Source organism: Jaculus jaculus, chromosome 11 (assembly GCF_020740685.1).
Source record: "Jaculus jaculus isolate mJacJac1 chromosome 11, mJacJac1.mat.Y.cur, whole genome shotgun sequence".
Classification (NCBI taxonomy): Eukaryota; Metazoa; Chordata; class Mammalia; order Rodentia; family Dipodidae; genus Jaculus; species Jaculus jaculus.
Window position 1 is genome coordinate 90,622,967 of NC_059112.1, and position 14,162 is coordinate 90,637,128.

The following is a 14,162-nucleotide window of genomic DNA, read 5'->3' on the forward strand; positions in this document are numbered from 1 at the left end:
AGCCTGCCGTGCTGAACGCTAGCTACCTTCTGGAACTGTGGGCTGAATTGTAGCATTTTCCTGCCCTAAGTTGTTTCTGGTCAGGCATTTATGTCTAGCTACGAGGAAGCGACTGGTATACAAAAATGAGGGGAAAGCCCAAATATGCGCTCTGCGTGTTCTTGTCACCGGCTTAGAGGCCAGAAAGCTGCACAGTCTTTGCTCGTTTGCTTTACTGCAGCTAAAGATGCTGAAGTTGCTTTTCTGGAGTTGAGACCAGTCAGGAAGCGCCACATTATCTTCAATAATTTGTTTACTATTTTGAAGCTGGGCATGGTGGCGCACGCCTTTAATCCCAGCACTCGGGAGGCAGAGGCAGGAGGATCACCATGAGTTTGAGGTCACCCCGAGACTCCATAGTGAATTACAGGTCAGTCTGGCCTAGAGTGAGACCCTCCCTTGAAAAACCAAACAAAAAAAAAAATTGTTTACTATTCGACCATCTTACTTCTCACATTTAAAAATAACTTCTCAGGGCTGGTGAGATGGCTTGGAGGTTAGGCGCTTGCCTGTGAAGCCTAAGGACCCTGGTTCGAGGCTCTGTTCCCCAGGTCCCACGTTAGCCAGATGCACAAGGGGGCACACGCATCTGGAGTTCGTTTGCAGAGGCTGGAAGCCCTGGCGCGCCCATTCTCTCTCTCTCTCCCTCTATCTGTCTTTCTCTCTGTGTCTGTTGCTCTCAAATAAATAAATAAATAAATTAAAAAAAAAAACCTTCTCAGCTGGCCGTGATGGCCTGTGCCTTTAGTCCCAGCATTTGAGGGGCTGAGATAGGAGGAGTGCCTTGACAGAGTAAGTTCTAGGTCAGCCTCGGCTAGTGTGAGGCCCTACCCCAAAATACCTCCTCCTTCCCAAAAAGAAAAAAAAAATCATCTTCCTTAATGACTGGAATGATTGTCTTGGTTGGAAAACAATTTTATTTTTAGCGTGTGTCTCTGTGCATGTGGTGTGCATGACTGTGTATGTTTATAGATGCAAAAATAGCCAAGAGGGGGATCTGGGGATAAGCATTTGAGGAGGAAGGTTTTAGTCAACATGGTGTAAGGCTACTGAAGACTAAGTAAAATGGGGATGCAAGTGATCATGGGGGAAAAGCACAAAGAGAAGAATGGGAAAGGACCAATGCTTTTATACCTTTGAAAAGAAAAAGGCAATAAAAGTTGAGTACAGGGCTGGAGAGATGGCTTAGCGGTTAAGCACTTGCCTGTGAAGCCTAAGGACCCCGGTTCGAGGCTCGGTTCCCCAGGTCCTACATTAGCCAGATGCACAAGGGGGCGCACGCATCTGGAGTTCATTTGCAGAGGCTGGAAGCCCTGGCGCGCCCATTCTCTCTCTCTCCCTCTATCTGTCTTTCTCTCTGTGTCTGTCTCTCTCAAATAAATAAATAAAAATTAAAAAAAAAAGTTGAGTACTAGAAAATGAACATGCAAGCACAGTTTGTCTCCTATTCAGATAGAAATATTAATTACTGGTGGCTATAAAAGTTTGTCAGTGCTTGCTCTCAGCTCTGCTATCCCATCATTCTCTACAGCAGATTGTTAAATGTTGTGTGGATTTGTGTGTGTTTGGTATTGTGCTTGCTGGTAGGAGCCACTTGTAGGAGGGCAAACCTACCTCACTAGAAGGCCACGTGACTCTGTTTTGAAAGTAGGAAGCCCGAGGCTTGATCCTACACAGGTTGTAGTGATGGTATAGTTCAGGCATCTGTGTGACGCGGTCGTGTTTTCTATAATTGATAACAATTCCTCGTTGCTTTCTTCATCATCATCGCGTTTGCGTGTGTTTTAAAGTGCTCAGGTAAGTCTCATACAGCCCTAAGGAGTGGGTGGTCTTTTTCTTCCCTCCCCTCCCTTTTCCTTCTTTCCCCATCCTCTTTTTCCTTTCCTTTACTCTTTTCTTACCTCAATAATAGAGATAGGCAGAGAGAGATGAGACAGCTTGTCTACTCTTTTTTTTTTTTTGGTTTTTCGAGGTAGGGTCTCACTCTGGCTCAGGCTGACCTGGAATTAACTCTGTAGTCTCAGGGTGGCCTTGAACTCATGGCAATCCTCCTACCTCTGCCTCCCAAGTGCTGGGATTAAAGGCGTGCGCCACCACGCCCGGCCAGCTTGTCTACTCTTATGCAGTTTGGAAGGGACAAAGCCAGGGCTGCTCTTTCAGACCCAAGAGCTTGCCATCAGACTGCTATGCGGAAGGTTTGGTTTCCTTCCCAGACTGGAGTTTAACATCAACTATTTCCTGGTTAATATGAATTTGCTGGTGGAATTGGTGTTGTGTGTGTGTGTGTGTGTGTGTGTGTGTGTGTGTGTGTGTGTTAGGGCTGCATTGCTGTTGGCTGTAAATTCTCATCAGAAGTACACTAGATTCTAGAATTCTGCCTGATAGCAACGGTTTTTCTCTTTGTAGGGTATGAGCTGTTTGCATTCATCAGTCACATGGGAACGTCTACGATGAGTGGCCATTATGTTTGCCATATCAAAAAGGAAGGAAGGTGAGTCTTTGGAAGGTCGCCAATAGCTGTGATTTATGGAGTCCACACTGGGCACTGGCCTCCCCTGAGTGCTTTGCTTGTTGGCTTCTTGGCTGCTGAAGTTGAACTGGAAGTTTGGAGTGAAGGGGGAGCGAGGTGGTTGTGGTTTGTAGGGCTGTCATCCTTCTGGTATGTTCTCTGGGGATGCCCTTCCTTCTGCTCCCACTGTAGCCTGGGGTGGGCACTCCTGTTTTAGAACACCAAGTAACACCTAAGCTTGGCCTCCCACTGTGGAAACGGCACATTCCCACCCAGACTTGGTGTCTTCAGTGGAGTCTGGTTCGGGTGTGGCTTTTCGTTTTGTCCTCTCAGTTCGATCAGTATGCTCACTGAGCACAGAATTTATATTGATAAGGCTTTTTTTTTTTTTTTTTTTGCCAAGTGTGGTGGTTCTTTTAAAATAGGAGTAGCTTAATTTCACTGTGAAAAAATTAGTAACTATAAAAACAATTAAAAAAACATGTACTTTGGAAGACTAAAGAGATCAATTATTTTCTGCCATCTTTTGAAATATTTTTCTTTATTTTATTGGTATCATTGGAAGAGGGTATATATATATATATATATGCATATACATGCATGCATATATATTTATAACTCTTTCTAAAATCTTAAATTATGTGTAAGGTATCTGTACTTTTAAAACTTGATTTTCAATTTGTATTGTGATCCATATTATATATTCATATTATATTGTATTTCTTACTGTACCAAATAGTCTGTGAAAATTTGACAGTTGTATATTAGTTCAGTAGGCAGATGTTTATGTCTGATTTTAAATCACTTCTGTACTTAAGGTTTAAATAAACACTATTGTATATAACCCTTTGACTTAGCTTCTGAAGCTATCTATGGAATTCTACAAAGAGAATTATGGAATAAATAATTTACCAGAGGCCACAAAAGTCTGACCCAAAGTCCACATCCCTATCCCATACTATCTCTGTGATATGATGAAATATATATTTGGTCTTCAATTCTGTTTCCAAAATCATTAGGATCTAGGGAGATTAGAGTAGGTTTTGTAAGCTCATGTACTGACTGGGGTCTGGGGCACTTTGATACCTTCAGCCTGGCCAGAGACATGAACACTTGATTAGAAGAATTACGACAATCTAACTGAGGAGTAAAAAGGGATGAAAGTTAAGTTGATAATCAATGAGCAATGATTTAAACTTTAAGCATCCATAAACCCCCAAGGAGGAGTTCAGTGGAAGGGGTGTGGGGAGAGAGATCAAGAAAAAGTAGTAAGAGGGAATGATGATCAAAATATGTTACACACACACACACACACACACACACACACACAAACTGTCAAGAGGAGCTGGAGTGATGGCTCAGTGGTTAAAGGCACTTGCTTGCAAACCTGATGGTCCAGGTTTGAATCCACAGTACCCCATAAAGTCAGAATGCACAAAGTGGCACGTTATAGTGGCAAGAGGCCCTGGCATACCTGTTCTGTTTCTGAAATAAAAAATATATAAAAAACTTGTCAAATTATAAAAATCAGGTAGTACTTATTAAAACTTACTACAAAGAAAGAAATAAAAAGATTGCAACAAAGCAAGCGAGAGACTCGGGCTCAGGGAGATTCCAGGCAGCACGCATGTGGAAGCTGACAGAGGAGACGGAGCCTGGGGAGAGTTTGAAAACTCAGCGCTGCTCCCGTGCTCCTTCTTCTGCAGATGCGATCTGCCGCCTGCCGTCTCTTGTGACACCCTCTATCATAAGTGCATAAGCTGGAAACAGAATTTACTAACTGCTTTTTGACTGTGCTCAAACATCATGGGCTGGAGAGATGGCTTAGCGGTTAAGGTGAGTGCCTGTGATGCCAAAGGATCCAGGCTCAGTTTCCCCAGGACCCATGTAAGCCAGACACACAAGATGACACATGCATATGGAGTTTGTTTGCAGCAGCTGGAGGCCCTGGTGTGTTCATCCTCTCTCTCTCCCTCTCTGTCAAATAAATAAATAAGACATTAGCAAAATCACTAGGCAGTGGGGATTCCTTGCCAGAATTGTTCTTTTTTGTATAGTAGGCTGGAGTTACCTTCAGGAATCGTGGTTTTTTATGTGTGTGCCTTTGTATGGTGCAGTGAGCTCTCTCTGTGAATCATTTGCTTGCACCTCTCACATGCTCTGTCTTTGTTTGCAGATGGGTGATCTACAATGACCACAAAGTTTGTGCCTCAGAAAGACCCCCTAAAGACCTGGGTTACCTGTACTTTTACCGCAGGAGACCAAGCTGAACCTCAGACACAGGTTGGCGAGAAGAAGCCATATGCCTTTTTAATTTGCCAAAAAATAAAAAAAAAATAAAAAAGAAGAAGAAGCAGTAGAAGAAGAAGAAGAAAAAAAAGAATAAGAAGTTGGAACCACCAGACACAGGGGAATATATGGGGCATTTGTAGTTACTTAAAGAGCACGGTCATGTGACAGCTTCTGAAATAGAACTGGGAAGAAGTTTCTATTGGTGGCCGTAGTCTGTTGTAGTTTTGATAAACAGTCAAGGAGAAGGTGATGTAAGCAGAGGTATTTCTACTGCTGAAATAGCATCTACCATCAGCTCATCAAATGTGGGGTGTGCCCCCAGCCCTGTGCTTTGCTTCGGGGAGGGGTCCACTGGCAGTGGCCTTCAGAGACATCAATCAATGTGGCCAGTAGTGTGGTTTCACCTAAATACATCAAAATCCCACTTTTTTTTTTTTCATGTAGAAAACCACCCGAGGCTTGGCTTTATTTGTGGTATAGTTTTTTTTTTTTCTTTTTTTCATTATCCACATGATGTCTGACCTATCCGTGTATAATAGAACACCTGCAATGAAAGCTATTTTTAATTTAACTCAGATCAAAATACATTATGCAGTTGTGTGAATGTGTGAGAGTGAGTGTGTGAGATCTTTGTAGCCCAGTAGGCAATCTGTGATGAGTTGGTTTTTGAAGGCTGAGTAGTTGATATGAAACATATCTGGAAAAGGAAGGTAAACATTTTAACAAAATTATAACTCAGGAATAGTTCTAAACAAATTAATTCCAATTCAGTTTTAAGCAGTACAAAGGGCTGAGTTACCCCTGTCGGTGCTATCAACAAAGTCACTTGGCGGGGAGGTGGCATTTGCTGATGGTGCCGGATGCGCAGGTTTCCTCAGACTGTACTGTGTCCAAGATACATGGATTCTCTTTATCTCAGTAGCTCATTCCCCCAAAGGTACAATATTTGTTTTTAGTTAGAGGAGCTAACTTTTTTTTTTTTTAATCATGCCACATGGTAACTCTCTGGAATCATGTTAAATGCCCAAATTTGTCAAATTTTCTCTTTGAAAGAAAGTATTTGAACTCTTCATCTGCCTCCTTTTCTGTATTTTCCTGGGTCTGGTCTCACCTCGGCCCTGGTTGATGTATTACTTCCCTCGCTGCTGATCTCTTGTGTCTCACAGTGTGATCTTGGGCACTTTAAGGATTTCAGATACAAAAGACACTCCCATGACACCACGAAGCCCCTCTTTTCCACTTGGCTATTTTGTTCATTAGTTGCAGCCTGGGATTAAAGCAGACTTTCAGATATGATACAATAGGATGAAAACTCTCATTTTCCCACTGTTTTGCACCAAATTCTAGGCTCTCTGGAAATTCTCATTCAGTTTATTCAGTCAAATTAAAAAGGATTTAATCCTGTCTGCTTAAGATGTACTTGTTTGATTGGAAAGATCTTTCTAGAAAAATAAAGCAGCAGTTGGGTGAAATAAAAGCAGAGGCCTTGGATCAGGTTGTAGTGAGTTTGAACAGTCACGGCTATCGTCACAACGGGGCATCTTCTCACAGGAGATCACGTGAGGTGTACCATGTAAGTGAGGGAATGTGGAGCCCAGGCCCGAGGCCTAGAAACTGGGGTGCTGTCTTCAGCTGGTGGTAGACCTTGGGCAAATCTCTCCCCCGCTTCCCCCGTGCCTCACTGCCCATCTACACAGTGATGGGGTGACACTTCCCCTCTCTTTTGAGTCTGTAGGGAGATGGCATCTAAGGAAGTCATTACGGAACAGTAGGTGAGATACCACTGTGGGACCTAGCAGAGTCCACGCCCTGACTTCTTTTACTTGATGTTCTCTTCCCTTTGGAGACCGATGAGATGGCAGAAGGAGGGAGCTCGTGGCACAGTCGTTCTCTACTAAATGCCCTGACTGATGCCACCTTCTAGTCGGTGTTAGGCATGTGTTGACCCCACGTTCAGCAGACTTCATGAATCCAGTCCCCTTAGGGCTGAGAATCCTGGGACAGTGGCTCCAGACACAGACCAACACTGGCTGGCTTTCAGCGATGTTACAAAGCAAAGGCTTTGGGCGTGGGGGGGCCCGCCAGAGAATCACTGGAGGTTTGGATTGGGACATGGACAAAGGTAATGTGAATTTTAAACAAAATAAAAAATTTTATAACAAAACTTTGTAAAAATCAATGATGTAAAGTCTGCATTTAATATTATGGTCGATAAATTATCTAATTTCACTAAGTAAAACAATTTAGCCCTCTTGATGTCAAAACATATTGTAAGTAAACATAAAAAGTTGCCTTTTCTCCTGCCTCACAAAACAAAGGGCTATTTCTACAAGGCAAAGTTTTGTATATGTGTTATTTATTTCAAACAGAGAATTGGGAAGGACTGGAAGATACAGTGGCTGTCTTTCTTGCTCAAAAATGCATCTATGTGCGTCTCCTGACATCTACAAAGCAAGTTTTTCTGGAGTAGCCGTGTGGAATGTACCGCTTCATTTTACACACGTGTATTGATGACATTATTTGTGACTGAGACCTGGAGTAATACATGGGCTGTGTCAGCTGGTCCACTGTTAGTCCTCTGTGTGAGGCTTGGTGGCGTCATTGTGTCATTCTCAATGTGTGTGAAAGGCAGATCTTTCTTCCTGTAAATATCTTTTGATATCCATTTGTGTAGCATCCCAATGAATATGTCTGTGGAAAATGTGATGTACCAAAGTTTTTTCTTGTCAGTTGGTCTAAACACCCAAACAACGAGTTGGAAATCCAGTTTGGTGCAGTGGGACTTTTCTTTTACGGGAGAAAATTTTACATCAGTGTTGCTTTTTAGTATTTTGGAATTAACCCGTTTTCTCAAACCTACAAGAGAATGTGCCTGTCATGTCCCAGTGCTCCTTTGGGCACTCCCTTTACCCGAGCCGGAGCTTTCCCTGCAATGCACAGAGAAGAGAGCCCACAAGGAGACAGTACCTGCATTTGTCTGCTGACTCCATCTCTAAGGATGATGGGGTGCACTCACTTTGCATCCCTAGGTCTTTGTCTTCTCAATGAATGTCTTAGACCAGACAATCTGGGAAGTCCTTTCTAGTCCTAATATCTGGTTTCATTTTTTACTTTCCAGTGGTTCCTGCTGGGATCTGGCCCGTGAGCTGTGGGTCTCGCTAAGAGGTTTAGGGTAGGTTACTCTGGCTTATGTTCCCAGGGTCGGAACCTGAGCCTTCTTTGGTGCCTGTCCTGTTTCTATCCCGGCTTCACTTTGCTTTCTATGCTAATATTTTCTCCCTGCTCCCAAACCGTACTGCTTTTTAATCCATAAGACACATTGCCCCTGTCCCTCTCCAAAGCCAATGCAATCCACTTAAAACACCCTTTTGGAAAAAGTCTCATCAGAATTACCTTCAGTTTGTGTCTAGCATCTGTGGATTATTTTAAAATTCTGATTCCTCTGTAGATAGCTGTGATCCTCAAGTAAGTGCTCATAGACTTTTCTGTCCCAGAAGTGATATCTTTGTCATTGTGAGCACCATAGCCAGCAAATCTCATCACCAACCCAGGCTGTCGTCAGAGAGCTGTCAGGGGGACAGGGGATGAGATTAGATATGATGTGATTCTGCCCTTTAGGTAAGAAAATCCCAGGAGACAGATTAAGTGTCTGCATTCCTAAGTGGGTATGTAGGACCGATAACTCAGTGTCACGGGAGTTTCTTACTCAACAGATCAGCCTCAAAGTGTTTACAAGTAGCTACGTGGACCTTTCGTATGGTAATCTGTAGCCACATGTGGCAAAAGATCACTTGGGATTTGGCCAGACTGAACTAAGATGTCCTGCACAGGTCTTGAAGGCTTCATACCAAAAAAAAAAAGGAGTATAGATATTTAATATTTTGTATTGATTACAAATGACACAAGGGGTATGCCAATTAAATAGAGTAATCATTGAATAAATATTAAAATTAACTTCAGCCTTTTCACCTGTTCTTAGTGTGGCCACAGAGAAGCTTAAAATTAGGTCTGTGATTAATACATTGCTGCTGGACTTCCCTTGGTAAGGCAGACAGTGACATAGGATAACTAGGAAAGGAGTTCTGCAGAGCATCCCAGTGGAAGCAACACAGATGTTTTTGCTGGAATCAGGAGCATGTGAGGCACCAGATACTGCCCAGAAAGCACAGGATTTTTCTGCCTTAAAAAGTTATATGTGTGCATATCTCAATTAAACAACAACAAAAACAAAGGCAAGTGCAGCCCACATGGCCTTCCTTTGGTTTTGCTCTGAGCCTTGGCATCTGTTTTCTCTCGCATCTTCCTGGTGCTTGGTTGTTAGCCACAGAGGAGGTCAGGCTTGTTGGTCTTACCTCAGGCAACATTCTCTTGTGGTTCTTCCCTCCCCAAATGTGTAGTCTGTTCACAAGAGGGTGTGCAGAAATGCCCTCCCGATCTCGCCACTTCTCTTGGCTTGGGCAGAGGCTGAGCCTATGGCCCATGTCCACCCACCCAGCAAGTTTGATGTCAGTTCCTGAAAGAATTTGTATTTATTTTCTTTTGCACTAGTCACAGTTGGTGTTTAAACTGTTTCAGGTGTTTTGGGAGAGTATTTGCCTGTGTTGGAAAGAGAGATGGACGATTTATTGCTTTGATTGTTTTAAATTAAAAACTATTCTCACAACCTGAGGTCCTTCTATGGCTCTTTTTTTTTTTTTTCTCCCTTTCTTTTGAAAAAAATGCTAAGAATATTGGTGGTTCTTATCCATCAGAGGAGTGGGGAGCTCGGGACAGTGATGGATGCGTTTCTCGCTAGGATTTCTTGATGTGTTTAGTGCTGTGCAGGAGGGAGGGATCAGGGCAGAGGGAGATGACATCCTTTGGATTTTCCCTGCTGGATATCAAGTCATATAGAGGTGTGTATCAGTTAATTTATTGTTGCTGGGACAAAATGCCTGGCCATGGGTAGTTTATGGAAGGAAAGGGCTGGTGGTTCCAGAGGGTAGAGTCCACAATGGCAGGGAAGGCACGGCAGGAGCAGGAAGCTGACGTCACATCAGCCTATTAGCAGTGAGAAAGCAGAGAGCTCCCCGTGCTGGTGCGCAGTCCAGGCCCACGCCCACAGCTCAGATGGATCTTCCTACCTCAACCTAATCAAAATGGTCCCTCACAGGTGATTCTAGGTCCTATCAGGTTGACAATCAATATAAATGGTTTCAAGGTGTACATGGAGACCCTTCTGTGGTCCTGGTGTGCTCAATTGGTTTGGAGCTTCCCTGGTTCAGTTAAAAGTGGAATGGGTGAGTTTTAAGTCTACTTCAGTAAGCCCCCAAAATAACTGACTATTGCTCCCACGATGCACAGGCTGCAACAACATGGGGAATACCTGCAACCCTACTGAGGAGCGTCCCCAGTGGAATGGGGGCAAGAACGAGGGAAAAGAGGGTACCAACACATGATGATCCATACGAAACATCTTTTTAATAATATTTTATAATAGTTTAAATAATAATAAACATAAAATATTAATGGCATTAATAATAAACATAATAATGAATAATAATAAACATAAAAAAGTGGAATGGACATGTGTTGTCTTGGGAAACTGCAGCATGTCTTTGCCACCACATTACTGAGGTGCATGAATTTCCTAGTACTGCCATGACAAATTGCCACAGACTTAGTAGCTTAAAACACTTAGGTGGCTAAATACGTTAGGAGGCCAAAATGAACATGCAGTGGTAAGTTTCAGGAAGAATCCCTTCCCTGCACCTACCAGTGGCGTTTCACATTTGCTGGCTTTGGCCTCCTGACCACATTGCCATCTACCCTACCTTCTACTCTCATGACTCAGTGGACTCTCTTGCTTCCCTCTTTTTTTTTTTTGCTTTGTCTGAAAGATTTTTTTTTTTTTTTTGGCTACCATCTACCTGCCCAAACAAGTGCAACTCTTTGAAGAAAAACTAGAGCCCAGACACTACAATGTAAGTATCACAATGTTCCGCACTGAATCAAAAATCTCTAGACATGTTGGCAAGCTGGAGCATGTGACGTACAACTTGGGGACTGTCGGAAACAACCCCAGAGATGACAAGAATGATGGTGTTAGCAAACAAAGACATGAAAACAATGATTAAAACCCAGGCATGGTGGCCTACAATCCCAGCACTTGGGAGGCTCTCTCATTCCTTTGTTCCCTCCTTCCTCCTTCCTTCTTCTCTTCTTCCTTCCTTCTTCTCTTCCTCCTTTCTTCTTTCTTCTTCCCTCATTCCCTTCCTTCCCTTCCTTCTTTCTTTTTTTTTTTTTTTGGTTTTTCAAGGTAGGGTCTCACTCTGGTCCAGGCTGACCTGGAATTAACTCTGTCATCTCAGGGTGGTCTTGAACTCATGGCAATCCTCCTACCTCTGCCTCCCGAGTGCTGGGATTAAAGGCGTGCACCACCACGCCCGGCTTCCTTCCTTCTTTCTTTACTCATTCCTTTCTCTTTCTTTTCTTTTCTTTTTTGATAGGGTCTCATGTAGCCTAGGCAGGCTTTGAACTCTAAAACTTTTTTTTTTTTTTTGTTTTTCAAGGTAGGGTCTCACTCTAGCCCAGGCTGACCTGGAATTCACTATGGAGTCTCAGGGTGGCCTTGAACTCACAGCGATCCTCCTACCTCTGCCTCCCGAGTGCTGGGATTAAAGGCGTGCGCCATCACACCCAGCTTGCTTCCCTCTTATAAGGGCTCCTGGGATTAATTGATTCACCCAGGTAATGCAGAACACTTCAATCTCTGGGTGCTTAGCCTTGGTGTACACCTGTAACTCTAGATCAGGAGTTCAAGGTCAGCCCCAGCTACACAGCAAGGGAGAGGCAAGCCTGGACCACACCAGATCCTTTCCAAAAAAAAAAAACAACAAACAAATCAACAACAGCAGCCACAAAAATCCACTTAATTATATCTTTTGCCATTTCCAGCAGCACAGCCACAAGTTGTAGTGTTTAGAGTGTGAACATCTTTAGCGGGGGAGACATCATTTTGCTTACTTTCTGTTTTTAAACTTTTAAAGTTTCTGTTTAAAAGTACATCTATTTGTTGCTCAAAGTTTTTAAGAGAATGAATCTATACATTTAAAGAAATCGAAGTAAATGGCTGACTTCAGTGCTGGACCATATGTTTTGGTGGGAGGAGACAAGGAAGAAATGGTTGAGATAGTGAAGCATTACTTTTAGCCCAGAGAATCTTGCAGTTTTTAAAAACAATGCTTGCAAGCTCGTTGCTTCTCCCATGTACCTACTTTACCCATCATGCCTAAAGGAAGAATATGCCAGCCCAATATGCCATAGAGCCTTTGGTTTTACAAGTGTACTCGGTTACAGACTTTAGTTGTAGAGGGAAATTCTTAAAATATTTGTATTGAAAATTTTATAGATGTGTATCTTTTTGTTTATTTTTATTTATTTGAAAGTGGCAGACAGAGAGAGAAAGAGAGAGAGGGAGAGAGAGAACGGGCGCGCCAGGGCCTCCAGCCACTGCAAAGGAACTCCAGACACGTGCGCCCCCTTGTGCATCTGGCTAACTTGGGTCCTGGGGAATCGAGCCTCGAACTGGGGTTCTTAGGCTTCACAGGCAAGCGCTTAACCGCTAAGCCATCTCTCCAGCCCTAGACATGTATTTTTGAACACAATTCCCTCCCATTTCCTTTTTTTGCCCCTCTTTCTCATACTCCTCCCATTGCACCCTCTTTCCATTTTTATGTGTGCGTATGAGGGAGAGAAAGAGAGATAGAGATAGAGAGAGAGCCATTGAGTTTGTGTTGCCTGAAGGAGCATGGGTGAGGGATTATTTACCAAAGCATGTGGCTACACCTTGCAGAAAATCTCTCCCACTCCCTCAGGGATCATTAACTGCCAGTAACTCCTCAGGGAGGGATGAGGGCGTCATTGCCATCCTCTGCCATGCATGACAGAATGTTGATGGGCCCAATATTGTGCAGGTCTTGTGCAAGTAACAGTAGTTTCTGTGAGGTCATGAATGTAACAGCCCCACCATGTCTTGAAGACAGCATTCCAAGGCACTCTTCCCCATCCCTGGCTCTTACATTCTTTCTGACCTCTTTTTGGCAGTGCTTCCCAAGACTCAGAAAAGTTGATGGAGATGTCTCACTTAGCACTGAGCATCCTGCAGCCGTGGTGGGGGAAATTTAATAGAAAACAGTGGGCCACTCTCTCTTGTGTGGCCAATCATTCGAAAACCTTGGGGGAGCCTTTCTATGCAGTAGGGGGGCAGGGTGGTATAGTGACAGGAATGAAGCAGGTGAACATAAAGTCAAGCCCTGATCTGCAGTTGACTTTGGTAAGTGTGACTTCAGTGAGCACGTGCTGTTCAGAGACTGGATCTTCTCCGTACACTAGGCTCAGGGATACCCACAAGGGCCAGATGAGTTGGGTAAAGCATCTGACAGTCCTGATGGACACAGGACGTTGTTTAGGTCACCATGTTAGGACTTGGGTTCTATAGGGGTTTTTGAGCCCTTGTTCATTATGCCGACCTCAATGACTTCCTTCCAAAAGTATTTTTCTGCAGATTATTCCATTCAGTGAATTGATTCGTTAATTGCCAAAGCATGGTTCGTCACCTACTCTGTGCTGTGCTTGTTTTACTTAAGATGTGACTCTAAATGAAGTGAGCAGGGCTGTGGAGATGGCTCCGTGGGTAAGTATGCTCTGAACAAGCATGAAGACCTGAACCCCACACCCTGAACCCAGTTTTTCATCTTTTATTTTTTTAATTTTTATTTTTACTGACAACTTCTATACTTACAAACAATAAACTATGATATTTACCTTCCCTCCCCCACTTTCTCCTTTAGAACTCCATTCTCCATCATATCCCCTCCCTGTCTCTATTAGTCTCTTTTAATTTGAAGTCATCATCTTTTTCTCCTATTATAAGGGTCTTGTGTAGGCATTGTTAGGCACTGCAAGGTCATGGATATAGAGGCCAATTTCTTTGTGGACAGTTGCATGTAAGGAGCGGTGCCCTTCCTTTAGCTCTTACATTCTTTCCACCACCTCTTCCACAATGGACCCTGAGCCTTGGAGGGTGTGAGGTGGTTCAGTGCTGGACACTCCTCCATCCCTTCTTCTCAGCACTATGTTGCCTTTTGGGTCATCCCATTGGTCATCAGCATCTGAAAAGAGAAGCTTCTCTAACCAGAAATGAGAGTAGCATTAATATATGAATATGAACATTAAGTGTAGTGCTTGCTGGGCAGTTTGGTAAGAATGATATATACATTTATCCAGACAAGAGCAAGCTTTATACCCCTAAGGCTCATGACCTCCTCTGCCATAGGCTTTT

General features: G+C 43.4%; 1 protein-coding gene across 2 annotated transcripts in view; it reads left to right on the top strand.

Moving 5' to 3' along the window:
• Positions 1-9,508, top strand: part of Usp13 (ubiquitin specific peptidase 13) — a 122,222-nt gene extending 112,714 nt beyond the window's left edge. For both annotated transcript variants that reach the window (XM_045161512.1, XM_045161513.1), the window contains exons 20-21: positions 2,446-2,530; positions 4,725-9,508. In XM_045161512.1, coding sequence (XP_045017447.1) covers positions 2,446-2,530; positions 4,725-4,818 — 179 coding nt within the window. In that variant the 3' untranslated portion in view covers positions 4,819-9,508. The remainder of the gene's footprint in view (positions 1-2,445; positions 2,531-4,724) is intronic.
• Positions 9,509-14,162: the final 4,654 nt, after the last annotated feature.